The 16580-nt window shown below is 49.0% G+C and overlaps 1 protein-coding gene across 1 annotated transcript; it reads left to right on the forward strand.

Moving 5' to 3' along the window:
* The first annotated feature begins 1036 nt into the window (after positions 1–1036).
* Positions 1037–13692, forward strand: MFNG (MFNG O-fucosylpeptide 3-beta-N-acetylglucosaminyltransferase). Its single transcript, XM_053978909.1, has 8 exons — positions 1037–1480; positions 5927–5975; positions 6496–6598; positions 6686–6839; positions 7884–7969; positions 9259–9424; positions 9949–10034; positions 10841–13692. The coding sequence occupies exons 1-8, from the start codon at positions 1142–1144 to the stop codon at positions 10905–10907; spliced, it is 1050 nt and encodes a 349-aa protein (XP_053834884.1). The 5' UTR covers positions 1037–1141; the 3' UTR covers positions 10908–13692.
* The last annotated feature ends 2888 nt before the right edge of the window (positions 13693–16580 follow it).

The following is a 16580-nucleotide window of genomic DNA, read 5'->3' on the forward strand; positions in this document are numbered from 1 at the left end:
AGAGGGTGGGGGTTACAGGGCTGGAGGCAGAGGAAAAGGGACCTTCTGGAGCAGAGTCATGGTTTAGGGAGATGGGTGTCAGAAGTGGGGGTCATACCCCAGCTTGTGACTCTGGGGTGTGGCAGCAGGAGGGACAGCAGGGAACACACGATCCTGCTTTGGGAGGCAAGCTGGAACTGAAAGGCAGGGGCAGCAACTCAGATCTGTATCCATAGGAAAAGTTTGGGGCTGAGGCAATTCCTGGGGAAAAATCGTTCTTTGCAAGAACAACACAGGACCCCGCGCCTTAACTTCACCAGAGCCCACATCAGTGTCACCATCCCCTCCTCTCTCAAGAGCACCGGGATGAGCAGGGCTGCAGAGATCGGGCCGAGCTGTCAGAGAGAAGCGGGGGAATCAGTCAAGCAACAGGTTTGTCCTCCCAGATCTGCCGTTTGTCACCTTGGAGGTGTCCCAGAGCGGGGGATGATGCCTCGGTGAGGCAAACCCACTGTCAGACGCCGGCCTCCCCCCTTCTCCATCCTTCCTCCCCCGGGCTGGCGCCCCGCCCCGTGCCCGGAGGCGGGACCGGGGCTGGCAGGAGCGGGCGCTGCGGGAGGGAGCAGGTGGGGAGGCAGCCCCGCCGCCCGCTGGACCGTCCGTACTGCCCTGCGCCCGCCGCTCGCCTGCTGCCGGAGCCGCTGGCTCGCCTCTGTGGGCTGGTGTCTTCTGATGCCTTCCGTCCAGACTTCCCACTCATGGCTCTGATCTCTTTTGCCGCCCCCTCAACACCCAGCCCGGGACACTCGGCCTCTCAGTCGGGAGCAGGGATGCTTGCTTTCCTCCTGGCAGGCTGTGCCAGCCACGTGCCGTCTCCTCGGAGTGTTTTCCAGTCGTGTGTCCCTGCCTCGCTGGGTCACTGAGCTCTCCGTAGTCTGTGAAAATCCCCCTGCTTCAGCTGTGGGATCTTTCAGCTGTGCTCACTCTTTGGCTTCCTGATCTTTGCCCACCCTGTTCCTTGACCACATCTGTTCAGACCTTGCTCTTGACTAATCTTGCCCCTTCGGAGGCTTCGAGAAGAGCAGACAGCGTCACGTGGAGGTACAGGCAGTTTGTCCTTCTTCAGTAGGATACTGGCTGCGGCACGATTGGTTTGGGAGCCATGGGCCGTCAGCTCCTCCGCGGTGTCTCTGGAGCCGCAGTCTTCCTTGCCAGTGTGGCTCTCCTCTCCATGCGGCACCGTGGGGCTCGGGAAGCAGCTCAGTACCCAGGGATCAGGGAGGGGATGGTGGAGAAGCCAGAGCAACAGAGAGAAGTGAGCCCAGACGGAGCTGGTGGTCGGGGGCATAAGGACCTCAGACTCCATCCTCCGGAGGTATACAGGACTGAAGGAAGCCTGACGCTTGGGGACATTTTCATAGCTGTGAAGACAACCAAGAGGTTTCACCAGAGCAGGATGGAGCTGCTCCTGGACACGTGGATATCCCAGGCCAGCGAACAGGTGAGTGTGGATTCTGACTAGAGAGAAGGTGTTAGTAATGGGGCAGGCATGGGGTGTCAGGGCAAGGGGATAAAAGCCAGAGGAAGGGGAGGCTGGGCACTGTAATGCCCCTCAGTACTTTGCTTCATTTTCTCTATTTCTCACTTCACATTCAAAAGGAGATGCTACCCAGCAAAATGTTTCACCAGTAGCTGCTTCATAGGAAAGATGACATACCAGACTGAATGCACAGACCATCCTGTGTCTGTATGAAATGGTGGCTTTCCATTTCTCCCAGTGCCATGAGTTTGTTGGGTTGGAGCTGACAGGCTCCCCTGGCTCTTTGTCAGGATGCCTACACTGTGCCTGGGCACTCATTGCGCTGGAAAGGTGCAGTGCAGTGGGCAAAAGAACAAGGCAGGCAGGCTCCTGGAGGACCTCCTGTAGTTAGCCCTGTTCACCCCCCAGCACATCAGTACAGTCCACACTTTCCCTTCTTGGGCAGATGCCTTCATGTTCATCTTGAAGTGGTGTGTATATATTTTTGACTTTTTTTTCTTAAACTGGGGGCCCAGTGTTTCCATCCTTTGCTAAAACAGTTTGGAGAGTTTCCTTCCTGCTAGAGAAACTGATGTGGGGCACCATGTTAGTGGTGCTGTGTGGGCTGGCTTACTGGTGGGCAGGAGTACTCCCCAGAGCTCTGGTGCTTTTCTCCCTCCCTTGCAGAGCTGCTCCTCAAGAAAGAAGAAATCCTGTGGCTGCCCTGAAGGGTGTTTTTTTTGCCTCTGCCTGTGTGTGATGGGTGCTTATAAGGAAATTCAGGCCCCAGCGAGGAAGGGGGATGGGGGCGGAGGTACTGGGTAGGAGAGCGCAATGCAATGCAGGAAGGAAGCAATGCAATGCAGGTAGGAAGCAATGCAGGGTCTTCTGGGTAAGGGTGGTTTTCCATTTTATGGTGCTGCAACTGTCTGGTCTGCTGCGGTCGTCACAGGAAGCCATGTCCTATTTTGAGCACGCTTCCTCTCCTGGCTGCGTGTCCCTCTCAGCCTCTGAGATGCCCTGCTTCCTCCTGCAGATGCACTTCTCCTCTCCGGCCAGCTCCAGCCCAGCAGCTCCTTGGAGAAACCAAACCCAACCATGTGGCTGCACTGGCATTAGGATATTGCTTGTGGGGCCTTCCCAGTGGATTTTTAAGGAGCAATTCACCTGCCCCTCCTTTGTTTGACAAATCAGTGCCTGGCCATTCTGCTGATGACAGAAATTAGATACTAGCTTCCCAGACTCATCTGGTCCCCTCTGGAATGCAAGTGATGTCCAAACCTTGGAAGAGGTGTTGAATTTTCCATGCTCCTGCCAGCCTCTGGAAAGCTACACAGACTGAGCAGGAAAATAAGAAGGAAGGGGTAGAATGGGAGTGTCACTCATTTTTAAACAGTTTTTTCAGTGTTATCAATTTTTTGTTGCAAGCTCAGTATTTTCCTTCTCCGTCCTCAATATTCTGTATTTTTCTTCTTATTATTTTACAAAATGGCTTTGAGAGAAGGGGAATGGGAGCAGAAAGGGAGGTAAAGAGTAGTACATGAAAGTCAAAAACCTTTTTTTAAAATATGTTCCTGCTTAAGGGGTTTTTTAGGTTTACAGGAAAGGGTTAGTTTTGAAAATTTGACAATATAGAAAACCTCACTTAGCAAAAAAAAGACAGCTTTCAATTTGCAAAGGACATTTAATTGTTGTGGGGACAGGAATAGTGCACCAGACCTCCTGTTATTGAGTCCTTATGGAGAGACATAGGCTTTATGAACCAGTCCCAGAGAAATTCAGGTCTCAGAAGTCCTGATGTGCAGAGGCTGCCTTCTCCTAGGGCTGATCCAGCACCTTATTTTCTCACTTGCCCTTAATCATGGCCGGAGACCAAGTCAGTGAGTGTTTCTCCACCAGTGGCCAGCAGGAAAATTTTAACAGCTGGCTGTGTTGCTGATGCCAAGCCTGGCTTCAGAGCTGGATACCTGTGTGGTTTCCTCCTGGAGGAAGCAACCCAGACCTCCCAGGTCAGGCTTAGGTGACTGTTACAGGAGGCAGGAACAGCTGTGGTTTTGATGGTAAGGACAGACTGTATGGGAGCCGAATTAAAAATCCTCTGTGTTGGACTCTGTTGGGGTAGAAAATAAGAGAGAGAGAGATTGTCTTTGAAACTGCTCTGTTTAATCTGAGGACATGCAGTTAGTGAGAGATGGGGAAGTGTGAGATGGGCACTCTTTGCTGGACTATGCTCTGCCTCTTGAGAACTGATCCATGACAAACTTCCCACTGGAGATTGATGTGAAAGCCATTTTAGTGAATGGCCTTTTCCTCCGCAAAAACCTAAACTGAATCTGTTCTCTGTGCAGGACACAACAGTAATCCTGCTGATGTGTTTGCATTTTGGAGAGGGTTTCTTCATATAGAAATGGTACCCTGGGAGCTTAGGCAATGAACATGGCCCTGGATTGTCAGATTCCACATCTTTATTCCCTTTTCCTAGTTTTTTATTGCTAGGCTATTTCCCCAGTTTGGGGTGAGGATGTCTCAAAGTCTAGTGTTTATCCATTGCCTGGGCTCTTATGGTCATGAAGGGCTGCCAGAAAAAGCTGTTTGACACAGTGGCTCCATATCACTGCTTGCACTGCTGTCCAGCAGACATCCTTTCCTACACAGACATCTTCTCCACTCCAGAATGGAGGGATACCTCCTGTGCTTCATCTCTGGCAGCAACTGCTGTGCCAGGTTTCCCACCCTCAGGAGGGATGGCAAGATGAGGATGGAGGCAGCTGCATTTGCTATTGTGATCTTCTTTTGCACTTATTGAGCACAACCAGGTGCCATGGAGATCAGAGTTTGAAAGTGCCAGAAAAATCGGACTTGCCTGGTCCCCACACTCATATTTCCCTTTTCCCAGTTATTTTGGACAATCTGGTGTTGCCTGTGGTGACAGTGTACTTTCATCCTTGGGTTCCACAGGAACATGTTGGATGTCTGCAAAGAAACCCCATTTCTCATCTTGCATCAAGAGAAAACTGGGAACCTCAGAATATTTTTACATGTAGAAAATTTGGAAAATATGCATGTTGCTATTTTAAGTCAATCAAATGTGATGTTTGTTAGAGACATGATATCAAGTTGATTTTATATCCCTAAGCAAGTAATTTCCAGCAACAATGTTTCTTGGTTTTTTTTTGGGTTTTTTTTTTTTTTTGTTTTTTTTTTTTTTTTTGTTGTTGTTGTTGTGTTTTTTTTTTTTTTTTTTTTTAAACATCAGAAAGTTTCAATGGCTTCAGATTTTGTTTTTCTTAAGATGAAAATATTTGCCATAGTGGAAATTTCTAACTCTGACATGCTGGCAAGGGAAATCCCGTGCTGCTGACAACCCCTGCCTTGCCTGAAGGTTATGATATGGTCCCCTGACCCAGAGCAATTCTTTTACCTGAGACTTGGCTAATTGCTGCTTGTCGCATGATCACCTAGAAAGTGGTTTTAACTGAGAGACTTTACTGGTGGGGCAGGGTAGGAATGTGTGCATGCTCCATTGCTGCAGCTCAGCTCTTGGGGGGTAATTGCCCAAGTGCTGTAGCTCATCCATCTGAGATCAGGAAACCATCCTGCTGTCTCTGCTTGAGCCAGGTATCTCTGAGGGTCCTTCACTGCCTTATTTTCACGTACACAACATTTCTCCTGCTATGTCCTCTAGATAGGTATATATCTCCCAAATTCTGGGTGGGTGTGGGGAGATGTAGAGACTCGAGTCTCCCTGCCAGAGCCTTTGGGAGCAGCGATGGCTCCTGGAGCTGTTGTCTGTCTGCCTTGTTCCCTTTGTGCCTGTGCAGGTGCTGTGTTTAACCAGCCTGTGGGCAGCTGGTGGGGAGACTGTTTATGGCTCGCGACTGCTTTTTCATTTCATGAAAGCTCATTTTCTGCCTGAGGAAAGCTTTTCTCCACCAGCCCTGATCCTCGCCTGGCTCTGAAGAGGGGGAGATGTGCCACATAATGGCAGCAAGGGGGATTAGAGAAGCCTGGGAGTAGAGGAAGAGGAGGAGGATTGGGCAGAAAGTCGCAGGAGGCTGTGCACGCTTCACACACAGGCAGATGTTCTTTTAACCCAAGCATCATTTAACCACAATGCTTTAATTTTTCTACCACCGACACCTAATCCAGGGCTACCTCGCCCCCTCACTCAGTGTCATGGGTCCTCTGTTCCCAAGGCAGTGGGATGGGTGTGAAAATAAAGCCAAACAAGTGCTGTTGGTTGTGCCCTGCAGGAAGGGGTAGCACAGCAATCCTTCTGTTCATCTGCTGCCTGGGAGTGGGTACAGCAGCAGAGGATGGAGTGGGGTAACCATGTCAAGTGTGTCCAGCTGTGGGAGGAGGAAGTGGGCAGCCAGGAAGAGCCCCAGCTCCATCCCTGAGAGTAACCTCTTTTCCTTGTTTCCCCAGACCTACATCTTCACTGATCAAGAAGATGGTGCCTTGAAAAGGAGAATGGGTAATGACCTGTCCTATGACAGCACCTTTCTACTCTACCTTCAGCCCCTGAACTGTCCTGGCCTTGAGAGGGGGATCTGGTGTGAGGGCTGGCTGTCCTGCACCAGCACTGCCCATTGAAACATGCCCCTTGCTGAGTCCTGTGGTGGTGGTCCATGATTTGGTGTGGTTGGCTTACCCTGGGGCATGCAGCTGACTGGAGGCAGGGTGCTGCCTGCTTTAAAGCATCCATGTGTAGAAGCAGCACATGACAAGAACCCCTCAACCTCTGCATCATGGTTGGCAGTGGGCAGGGTGGAAGTGTGGATGGCAGGTGTCCTAGTCTTGGCCAAGTTGCTTGGCTCTGTCCATGTTTCATCTCCTGGTATGGGGAAGAGTGGAACCCGTGTTGCCATGGGCTTGGATGCCTTTTGGGGGGCCATGAGGAGACTGTCTGTGAACAAACCCCTTCCCTCCTGCCCAGATGTCCTCCCTGTGACCACGCAAATTAGGCTGACTCTGAGCTTTCCCTCCTCTGGCAGGTGGCCATGTGATCTTCACCAACTGCTCTGCCGAGCACAGCCACCTGGCCCTGTCCTGCAAGATGGCTGCAGAGTTTGACGCCTTCCTGGCCAGCGGCCTGAGGTGAGGCAGGACTGCTGTGGGGGGACCCCCGAGAGCAAGGGACACCCTCCTTACTGCAAACTGCTTGTGTCTTCCTGTCTGTCCCAGCTGGTTTTGCCACTTGGATGATGACAACTACCTGAACACTCGGGCACTCCTGAAGCTCTTGTCCTCCTACGCGGAGACATGGGATGTTTACCTGGGCAAGCCCAGCCTGAACCGACCCATCTGGGCCTCCGAAATGCTGCCAAACAACCAGACGGTACAGCCTGTGGTGGTGGTGGTGTGGGGGCAGTGGATTGTTTTGGTGCTCTGGCTCACATTTGTTGTGGTTTAACCCCAACCAGCAGCCAAGCCCCACACAGCTGCTCGCTCACTCTCCCACCAGAGGGAGTGGGGAGAGAATTGAAAGGGTGAAAGGTAGAAAACTCATGGGTTGAGATAAAGACAGGAAAAGCAAAAGCTGTGTACACAAGCAAAGTAAAGCAAGGAATTAAATCACTGCTTCCCACGGGAAGGCAGGTGTTCCACCACCTCCAGGAGAGCAGGGCCCCATCATGTGTAATGGTGACTTGGGAAGACAAACACCATCACTCCAAATGTTCTGCCCCTTCCTCCTTCTCCTCACACTTTATACACTAAGCTTGGTGTCATATGGTCTGGAAAATCCCTTTGGTCAGCTGGGGTCACCAGTCCTGGCAGTGTCTCCTCACAACCTCCCTTACACCCCCAGTTTCCTCACCAGTGTGGCAGTAGGAAAGCAAAAAAGGCCTTGGCTGTTGTGTAAACCCTGCTTAGCAATAACAAAAACATCTCTATATCATCAATGCTGTATTCGGCACAAATCCAAAACACAGCCCCACACTAGCCACTGTGAAAAAAGTTAACTCTACCCCGGCCAAAACCAGCACAGTATTGCAAGGAGAGATGGGTCCCAAGAGCAATGACAACAGCTGAAAATTTGCCATCTTGTCTAAACATGACTGTAGGTGTTGACTACATTTGATCATCCAAGGGGCAGAGTCCCTCGTTTCTGCTCTGCCTTTGGGTACATATCTGACAGGACAAAAGCCTGCCCTAGGCACCCCACCTGTTGCTGCCAGCAGGAGCAACTGGCTGTTCCAGTTATGAGGAAGTGAAAATCCATGCTGTACTGCTAGCAAGTCCTTCTGGGCAGCAGGGGGCTGGAGTGACAATAGGGCTGTGTTTGTCCTGACATCTAAGCTGGGTTTCCAGCATTCCCACCTCTGGGAGTGTGGTATTGTCTGAGCCTCTGCCATTGATTTTCTCTGGTGTTTCTCTCCAGAAATCTGTGCGCTTCTGGTTTGCCACGGGAGGGGCTGGGTTCTGCATCAGCCGCAAGCTGGCAAGGAAGATGGTGCCCTGGGCCAGGTGAGCTGGGGAGTGTGGGAGCCTTTGAAGGGATGAGCAACATGGCTGCACATTAATTCCCGGCAGTGTCAGACCTGGATTTGTGCATGTGGTGTTTGTAAAGGCGCAGAGTGCCACATGCTGCATGTCTGCAAGATGTGAGACTGGAGGAAGGATGTAGAGGGTGGGTCTGCCAACTGATTGAAAACTGGCAGGAGCAGGCACATCAGTAAACATGGTCACAGGATGATGTACTCCTCTCTCCCCATCTCCTTAAGACTCTTGGTTACTCCCCACACTCCTTCCAATCCCTTTCAGTTTCGTGTGACTCTTCTTCCATCTGCCTATCTCATCTCCCCTTCATCTGCCTCTTTCCAGCTTTCCATACCTCCCTCTTGAGCTAATTTTCTGTTCCCTCACCTGAAACCCTCTTTGGCTTCTCAGGTGTCCACTGTCATTTCCTCAGCTTGATGCATGGAGAACAGAGGTAGGTCCCAAGATCATGTTATCCCAGCCTAGAACAAGATGATGCCCTAGGTTATACCACAGGCATAGGCTGTGGTAGGCATAGGTAGGCATTGGCTGTGCCTTAACCAGCCTTAATCAGATCTAAACATACCCAGAAGGACAGATTTGATCCACACCAGGTGGCTGCTTTAGCCAAATCCCATTATAGGTATTTTTATGGTAGACCTAGTCAGGAGGATGATCTGTGATCTAGGGTAAAGTGAAAGTGGCACAGATAGACAATGTCTAACCTGGCATAAAGTCTGCCACTACTGTTTTTAAAATGCTTAAAACACATTTCAGTTTGCCGGGGGTTGTTGTAGTAGACAACACTTCATACTGTGTAAATAATTCCAATTCCAGAAGCCTTAAAACTGGGTTTAGCCTGTCATCAAAAAGTGGCCAAGTATGTGGTCTTACATTACCGTAGATGGCTTATCCAAGCTGCATGTCCTGTTTTTACTTTCCCCTGGACCTGGCCATGTGCTCCCACTGTTTCTCTTGTGGTGGCTTGTCTGATCCCCCAGGGGCTAGGTGCACTTAACCAAACACGTGGAGAAGTGACTCAGTGAAGTCTCTCAGCTCTCTACATCAGCTTACCAAGGACTTGGATTATGTATCAGGGTCAGCATGGCTGGGAATGGTGAAAGAGCAAGCCCATTCCCGAGTATGTGCAGGTGGAACTCGGGGATTTCTTGCCTAGTTACAGAATTTACTCTGGTTTTCAGTAATCTCCAGCCCAAGTGGATGACTACATCTGCCCCTACCCTTTTCCTGACCCATGCAGCCCTACTCTTTTCCAGTGGCAGGAACTTTGTGAGCACTTCTGAGCTCATCCGCCTGCCAGATGACTGCACCGTGGGTTACATCATCGAGTGCAAAGTCGGTGGGCAGCTGATTCCCAATGCACTCTTCCACTCCCACCTGGAGAACCTGCAGCTCATTCCCACCTCTCAGCTCATGCAGCAGGTGAGGAGGGGAAAGGAAGCAAGAGGGAGGTGTGTGAGGAAGGAGAAGTGGAGGGGAGCTTACAGGCACGTTGATCCGCTGATGGCACTGATGAGCATTGAATCAATCATCTGCTCTTCTGGGGAAGCTTTCCTGACAAATGCTTCTTTGAAATAAGGAGCAGATGTTGCCTGCAGCACAGTTGCCAGTCACAGTGCCCTGGGATCAGTGGTGGGGAGCACATGTATGGGGAGTGATGGGAGGATTGCGGGCATCCCTGGGAGGATGTGGCACAAGGACACGCAGAAATGATGATTGATTGGGAAAGGGCCTTTGACATGGCACTCTCTCTCCCTTGTAAAGGACTAGTGGGCAATGGACTAGTAGGATGGACCATCATGGGAAGGAAGGCAGGAGAGATGTGAAAGGCAGAGGCTAAGCCAGCAGAGAAAGAACTGGAATGGGAATTTTTGTCATCCACAGCAAATTCCTTACATCTGAACTCATCTCATTCTCTCTACTCCTTTCTTACCACTGCTTTGTAGGTCACCCTCAGCTATGGTGTGTTTGAGAACAAACTCAATGTCATTGAGCTCAGTGGCCCCTTCTCAGCCCAGGAGGATCCCTCAAGGTACGGGGCATGAGTGCTCTGGGTGTTGCTGCTGTGTGAGCCCTCAGACACAGGCTGGGATGGGGAGGCAGCCCAATGGGGTGCAGGAGGGCTAGAGGGAGGGACAGGAACCTTAGGTGAGGGGCACCCCAGCATTAAGCTATTTGTGAACGCTTATAAACATTGCAAACGTTTTTGGGTGAGTGGGAAGAAATGAAGCATTTAAAACATTTTATTTGGACAATGCCTAAGCTGAAAGTATGGCTCTTTATTTCCCATTTTGAAACTGAACAAGCTAACCTTTTACCTGAGGGACAGGAACAGAAATGTTCTTTTAAACTCAGGAAAGGAAACTCTGCTTGTTTTTTCATTTTATGCTTTGCTGAGAAAACTGAAGGAAAAAAAGAAAAAGGTTCACTTCAGGCTGACTGCAAACAAAACTGTTCTTTGATTTACCTTCTCCTCTTTGAGTGAGCAAACCTAAAGTTGTTATTTGCAGAGCATGAGTAGGAAGATCCTGGCTGGAGATAGCAGGGGTGGGAAGCAACTGGGTGATGAAAAGAGCATCAGCAGAACCAGTGCCTATCTCCCTGCCTGTCATCAGGGTGAGCTGTGGGCTTGGGCTCCAAGGGCTAGAACTGGATTTGGGTATCAGAGGGAGGCTTTGCTGAGAAAAGACATCTTGGGGTGAACAACCAGTCCTGACCTCTGTGGTGCAGGGTGGGCACCTGATGTGGAATGGGGCATGGGGGAGAGGCCTCCCATCTTCTAGCTGTGTGCTGGTGTAAAAACTGTGCTCTGACCTTACTTTGCTTTCTCCCCAGCAGGTTTCGATCCCTCCACTGCCACCTCTATCCTGACACCTCCTGGTGCCTGCAGGCTGTTGATGGGTGATGCCTGAGCCTCAGCTGCAGGGGATCCAGGTGACACCTGTTCACCTGTGGGGAGTGGGACACTGAAGAAGCTTGATGCTCCCAATTTCACCTTCACTCTGGTGGTCTTGGCGCTCTGTGATGGCTTTCTTGCTCGTCGCTCAACACTGGTGACACAGGACAAGAGACAAGGTCTGATCCAAAGATGGATAAGATGGGCTGGACACATGAATGAGCTTCTCATCTGAGCTGGGATATGCGCAAGGAATGGGAGCAGTATGCCTTCTGAGCAGATCAAGGATCGGATAGTGACTGCTGGGTGTCTGGGTAGAGATGAGGACTTGCTGCTGCTGCTCTGTGCCCTAGCTTCATCTTGCTGGACTAGAAGGGCCCTGTGTGTGCATACCTGGTGCCCAGCTCCTGGTGGGTGGCAGCATGCCATGGCTCCAGACTCTCTGAGCAGGGCCTCTTCCTCCATATTGGTGCTTTCCCTACTGCCCACACTTTGCAGCCACAGACCTGCTGAGCCTCTGCATAGTCAAAGTCTGTAGAAATGGAAAATGTGACTATTTTTGGGCTGAATGAATCCTGGAAAAGCATAGTCCTTGCTCAACAGAGGGGAGATGGGCAGGAAGTACAAAGAATCAGGAATTCCCTGCTCTGCTGGGACAAAAGAGAGGGCATGGAGTAAAGGAGCCAGGGGGAAACTGAGTGAGATGGGAATGGTTCCCTCATTGAACATTGAAGGTTTGCTCTTGTATGGTGCTGCATTATTCCTCTCCTTTTACCTTCTTGATGTGGGGTCAGGATAATCTCTTGCTCTAATTACCAACCTGTCGGCTGAGATTAGACTCCAGCTCCTATCTGTGAGAAGAGACATAAAGGATTAGAGCTGGCTGAAAGAGAGGAGGAAGGAAGAGATGGAGAAGCAGCATTCAGGAATGGATTAGAGGTTACAGCTTTATAATATTTTCTGTCCCCAACCAAAAAATTAAGTCATGAAGGAATGGAAACAGCAAGGCAAAGAGCTTTTTATCTCTGTGGGGCTTCCCTCCAGATACCAATAGCAGCTTTCTGCCTTCCTGCTCTTCCTGCTGAGCGTAACAGGGGGAAGGAGTGGACCCAAATAGGTTACACTCTTTCTGGCATGTTTGTGAAGGGTCCTTTTCTCAAAACAGTGCCTGGTGTGAAAGCTGGGCAATGGTCCTTGCTGGGGAATGAACCCTGGCATCATTTTGTCCTTGTACACACAGTTAAGTGGCTGGGGAGGGTTTTGCAGAGAAACCTGGAAGGCAGAGAGGCTGTTTTAAATGGCAGGTGGTGCCACAAACAGGTATTTTTCTTTAAAGAGTATTTCAAAACAGACTGCTGGGATCTGTGAGAGATCCTGTAATCTCCAGATGAAAGGACAAATGCCCTTTCTCTAAAGAGCTGCTCAGTTTTGATGCTGCTGATGTGACTAAGCCTGCTGCTGGTGGGCTGGAAGAGCCAAAGGCGACTGTCACTGTGGCTTTGCTGTTTTGAAAACTGGCCACTCTGTCACCTCCTTCCACCCCCAAGCACCAGCATCTCCTACACAGTGCGCACAGAGTTTAAAGGAAAGGCGTCAGAAAGACCTTCCACCTCTGTGAAGGGGGATCTAGAAAGGAATGAGCACTTTCATTTCTGGAAAAAAACAGAAGGCAGGAGCCTGCAGAGCTGTTTTCCAACTTGGTCATTCTCACTGGCATTTAGTCAGCTTGTGTAGCAGCACACAGCCTTGCTTTCTTCTGTTGCACAACAGGCCTTTGAAGTAGAAGTTTGTCCTGAGCAGGCACAGGAGTGAGCTGATGCCATTCCTTGAATTGTGGAAAGCCCTTGGCTCACATGGCTACGCCAGCCAAGAATCCATGTGGCACAGCAGAGACACAGCTATTGGAAGAGGGATGCAGCACCAAGAAGTCCTGCCCCACAGAACTAGTGGTTTGGGCACAACCAGAAGATGGAATATGGTTTTGTGAGAAGGAGAGTCTTCAAGAGAAACCTACATCACTTGGATATATCATTTTTCCCCATTCAGATTTTCAGCTGATGTTAATAGAGGCTTTGAGTTAAAAAGCTGGTCCTGGCTGTGCATGTCCTGGTGACAATCAGAGCAAAATGTGATTCATGTGAGAAAACTGGTACAGCAGCTTCACTTCCCTGGGGTAAAAGCAAAGCAGAGAAACTGAAAGCTTGCTTTGGATCCTGGCTTCAGCTGGTCTGAATTGACCTGGTGCCTTTTGCATGGCTGAAGATCAGATGTTTAATGGGTTGAATCCTTGAGTGGCTGCATGGGGACCCGTTTAAGACTGGGTTTCTTTGCTGGAGCAGTTAAGTGCTACTTTTGTGGAAAATGTCTTGTCTTGTAAGGAAACAGAACAGATGAGAAGATGTTTGGGGCAGGGCATCTCTTGGGCCGTAGAGAAATGAATGACAGAAAAGTCCTGCTATGCCTGTGACGACAATACGCTGGAAAGAAAATAGCTTCTGAGTCGACAAAAGAAACCAGGTTTTCTCTAAGAACAGAGAGACAGTTTAATGGGACGTTCACCACATGAAATCTGATCAACGTTAAAACATGAGTTAAAATTAGTTTCAAGAATGGTTCCTGCCCCTGGGGTTTGCTGTCAGATATTGTGATTTTACAGTCTCATTTTCCTAGTTTATTAAAATGTTTAGCTGCTTGGGAAAATGAGAAACAATATCATGTGAAACTTTTCAGGGGGCTGTCTTTTTTTATTCTCTTTCTCTTGATGTAGCAAAGATTTTGGAAAGGTTCCACTGGGTCTATTAAATTTGTATTTTCTTTTCTTTTTTTTTTTAATATCTCTACCTTTTTCTAGCTCACATTTCCTTTTCTCATTGCAGGGAAAAAAAAAAAGCTCTCCCAAGAACAAAAAGGAATGGAGACATGGTCTTTATATTTTACTGGGAAAAATGGGGTCAAAGTCAAGGGTGTTGGCATGACCCTGCTGTTGTACAACATTAAGTGTAGTTCAAGGTTTCAAGTACAGACACCTCTGCCTGCCCAACACCATAGCAACCAACACTATTAATGATGTTTAAACTGTATACTGAAAATTCAGAAAAAGGAGAAGGAGGGGGGAAAAAAGCAGTTACAGTATTTGAAATGTAAAATATTAAGTAAGGCTTTCATGTTAACAATATCTTTTCTTCACTTTCCCCATAGCGTGAAGAATTTTTATAAGAAAAGCCCTATTTGACAGTGCAAAAAAAATGCTAATGACTATCCTTTCTTTAGGGGAAAAGAAGTTAGTTGAAATAGGTGGGAAAATGCAGTTGTTGCTAAAGACTTGAAGGGGAGAGAGAAGAATAGCAACAGTAGACAATGGTTCTGTCTCTGGTGCCAACTCCTCTTAACAGCTCTGCTGCCAAAGAAAAACAGATTCCTGAGCCACTGTGGGATTTGCCCAACTCATACCCAGACTGCAGCCTTCAGCTCTCTCCCCAGGCTTCTTGCTAAGGAAGCAGCCTTCAAAAGGTGAGCAGTTTATCAGACTGAAGTCAAAGGATGAGAAATAGGAACAGGAAGAAAGGAGATTGGAAGGAAAGAAACCACCAAGCAAGGCCTTGGAGGAGTGTGGGAGTTTTAGCAGTGCATTGAAAGTGCTGTTTGCAGGAACAGGACGGGGGGTGCTGCCTGGCCCCCCAGGTCTGGATTTTTTTTTTGTGATCAGGGCAACTGCAGCTCACCAGTGCCACTGAGGATGTCAGCCTGTGAGACAGAGTCCACCTTGGAAGAGGTGAGATCAGTTTAGTTGGCCCTGAACTTCTTCTTTTTAATAACACTCCAGATAAGTATTTTCTGGCTTTTCATCAGTGTTACAGTCACTTGCTTACAACAGATTTAGCTTCTTAATTTACTTCTTCTGCCCTTGTTTACAATGCAGGCTTTTCAGACAGTCCAGAGTGGGATCAGCAGCTCTTAATTAATTTGTTAAATTTCTTTTGTCTTCAATCTCTGAAAAACCTGACTTGACAGCTGGCTCTACACACTTCTGGGATGGATGCAAAGCTGAAGGAGGGTGGGTGGCTACTCCATTCAGTGAGTGCATGGCCACAGGGAGGAATGGACCATCTATACGTTTTTCCTCGAGGAGCCTGCTAGCAGTTGGTGCCTGAAATGGAATCTCAGACTAACTGGAACTTTCTTCTCTGCCAAATAGTGCTCATCATGTGGCTTCACTGAAGGGGATGCAAGTGTTGCCATAGACATAAGCAAGGCCAGGAAGAAGAGCAGCATCGTAAATGTTAAAGTAACTCTGCCTGTTCTCACCAGCTGGCGCAGAAATTTTTCCTGTAGACTTTCTGCATAAATACCTGGGAGGTTAAAGGAGTGCAGAACTGAGCTGTTGTTGCTCAGATGGCATTGCCTCTTAAGGCTGTTCCTTGACAGCCTGAGATATTTTCCCTTCCTGTTTGATCCAGCTTGGACTCCAAGAAAGCAGGGAACTTATCTCTCTCCCTGTTTGAACTGTAAGTGATTAATTACAGACCCCAAGAATGGGCTCCTTGCCTATCTCTTGTGTTTAAATTGCCTTCCAGGATTTTGCAAGGCTAAGGAGCCTCTTCTGACTTTACAGCTGACTGTGCCTCGGTTAAGCCTCTCTTGATTTTTTTGGGAGCTGCATCTGATCCATAGTGAACTTTAAGAACAAATTAAACAGGATTTGCTGGCCCTGACCCTTCTGCCACTGCTTGAAAACAAGACAGTGTTGATTTTAGCAGTGTAGGGAGAAGTGCGATGAAACAGGGCATTTGGATGGGGAGAGATGCTGCTATTCTGAAACCCTGCTTTCCCCATCCCACCCCCAGAAGTGGGGCACAGAGGGAATCTGCAGCTGGTGCCTTTGGCCATGTTGTATCAGATGGAGGATATGCCATGAAATATCCAGCAATTGCACTGGCAAAGAAACTAGCAGCCCTGGTTCTGAGCCAAGGCAAGCTTGTACTTCGTGCTGGACAGGGTGCCTCCTCTGAATTACTTACAAGCAGAGACAGAGTGAGGAAGGAGGAGAGGGCTTACAGGATCGATGAGGCAGTATTGTTATGTCTAAGCAGGGAGAAGAAGATGCTTTTTGGGTCAGGGAGGGGCAGAGTTCAGGAGAAGAGTTTCCACAAGATCATGAAGATCTGAAAGATTTTTGGTATAAGCTCATGTGGTATAAGCACATGAGAGGTGAGGGATGAAGCAAGTGGTTTGGATAAGAGAAAGAACCAGAGAAAAAATTCTACATCCTCTTCATGGCTGTGCTGGCAAATAATGAATGGTGGTCTGATGACCAGTACCATGGGGCTTAGGGGTTCAGAAAAAAGAGGGGAAAGTCAGAAGAAAAACACACTCATTGCTGGCTGGTGGTTTCTTGCTCGTGGCTCTCCCAGTAGCATAGGAGGAGATATGGGGCTGGAAAAGAGCATCAGCTTCTACTCTGTGCTACATCTGCCTGAGCATACCCCATGTAACTCAGCTTCCATGAACACTGGGAGAAGCAGGAGGCTGGGGCAATGAGCAGGATGGATGTGCTGACAAGAGTCTGCCCCTTCCACACTACCCCACCTTTCCCACATCACCATCAGTTTTGGCTGGAGTGAGGCTGACTGTAGAAGCTGGCCAAGCTCTCTGCTTACCACGGTGTTTTTTCTGCAGGGGAGA

Source organism: Vidua macroura, chromosome 5, assembly GCF_024509145.1.
Source record: "Vidua macroura isolate BioBank_ID:100142 chromosome 5, ASM2450914v1, whole genome shotgun sequence".
Lineage (NCBI taxonomy): Eukaryota > Metazoa > Chordata > Aves > Passeriformes > Viduidae > Vidua > Vidua macroura.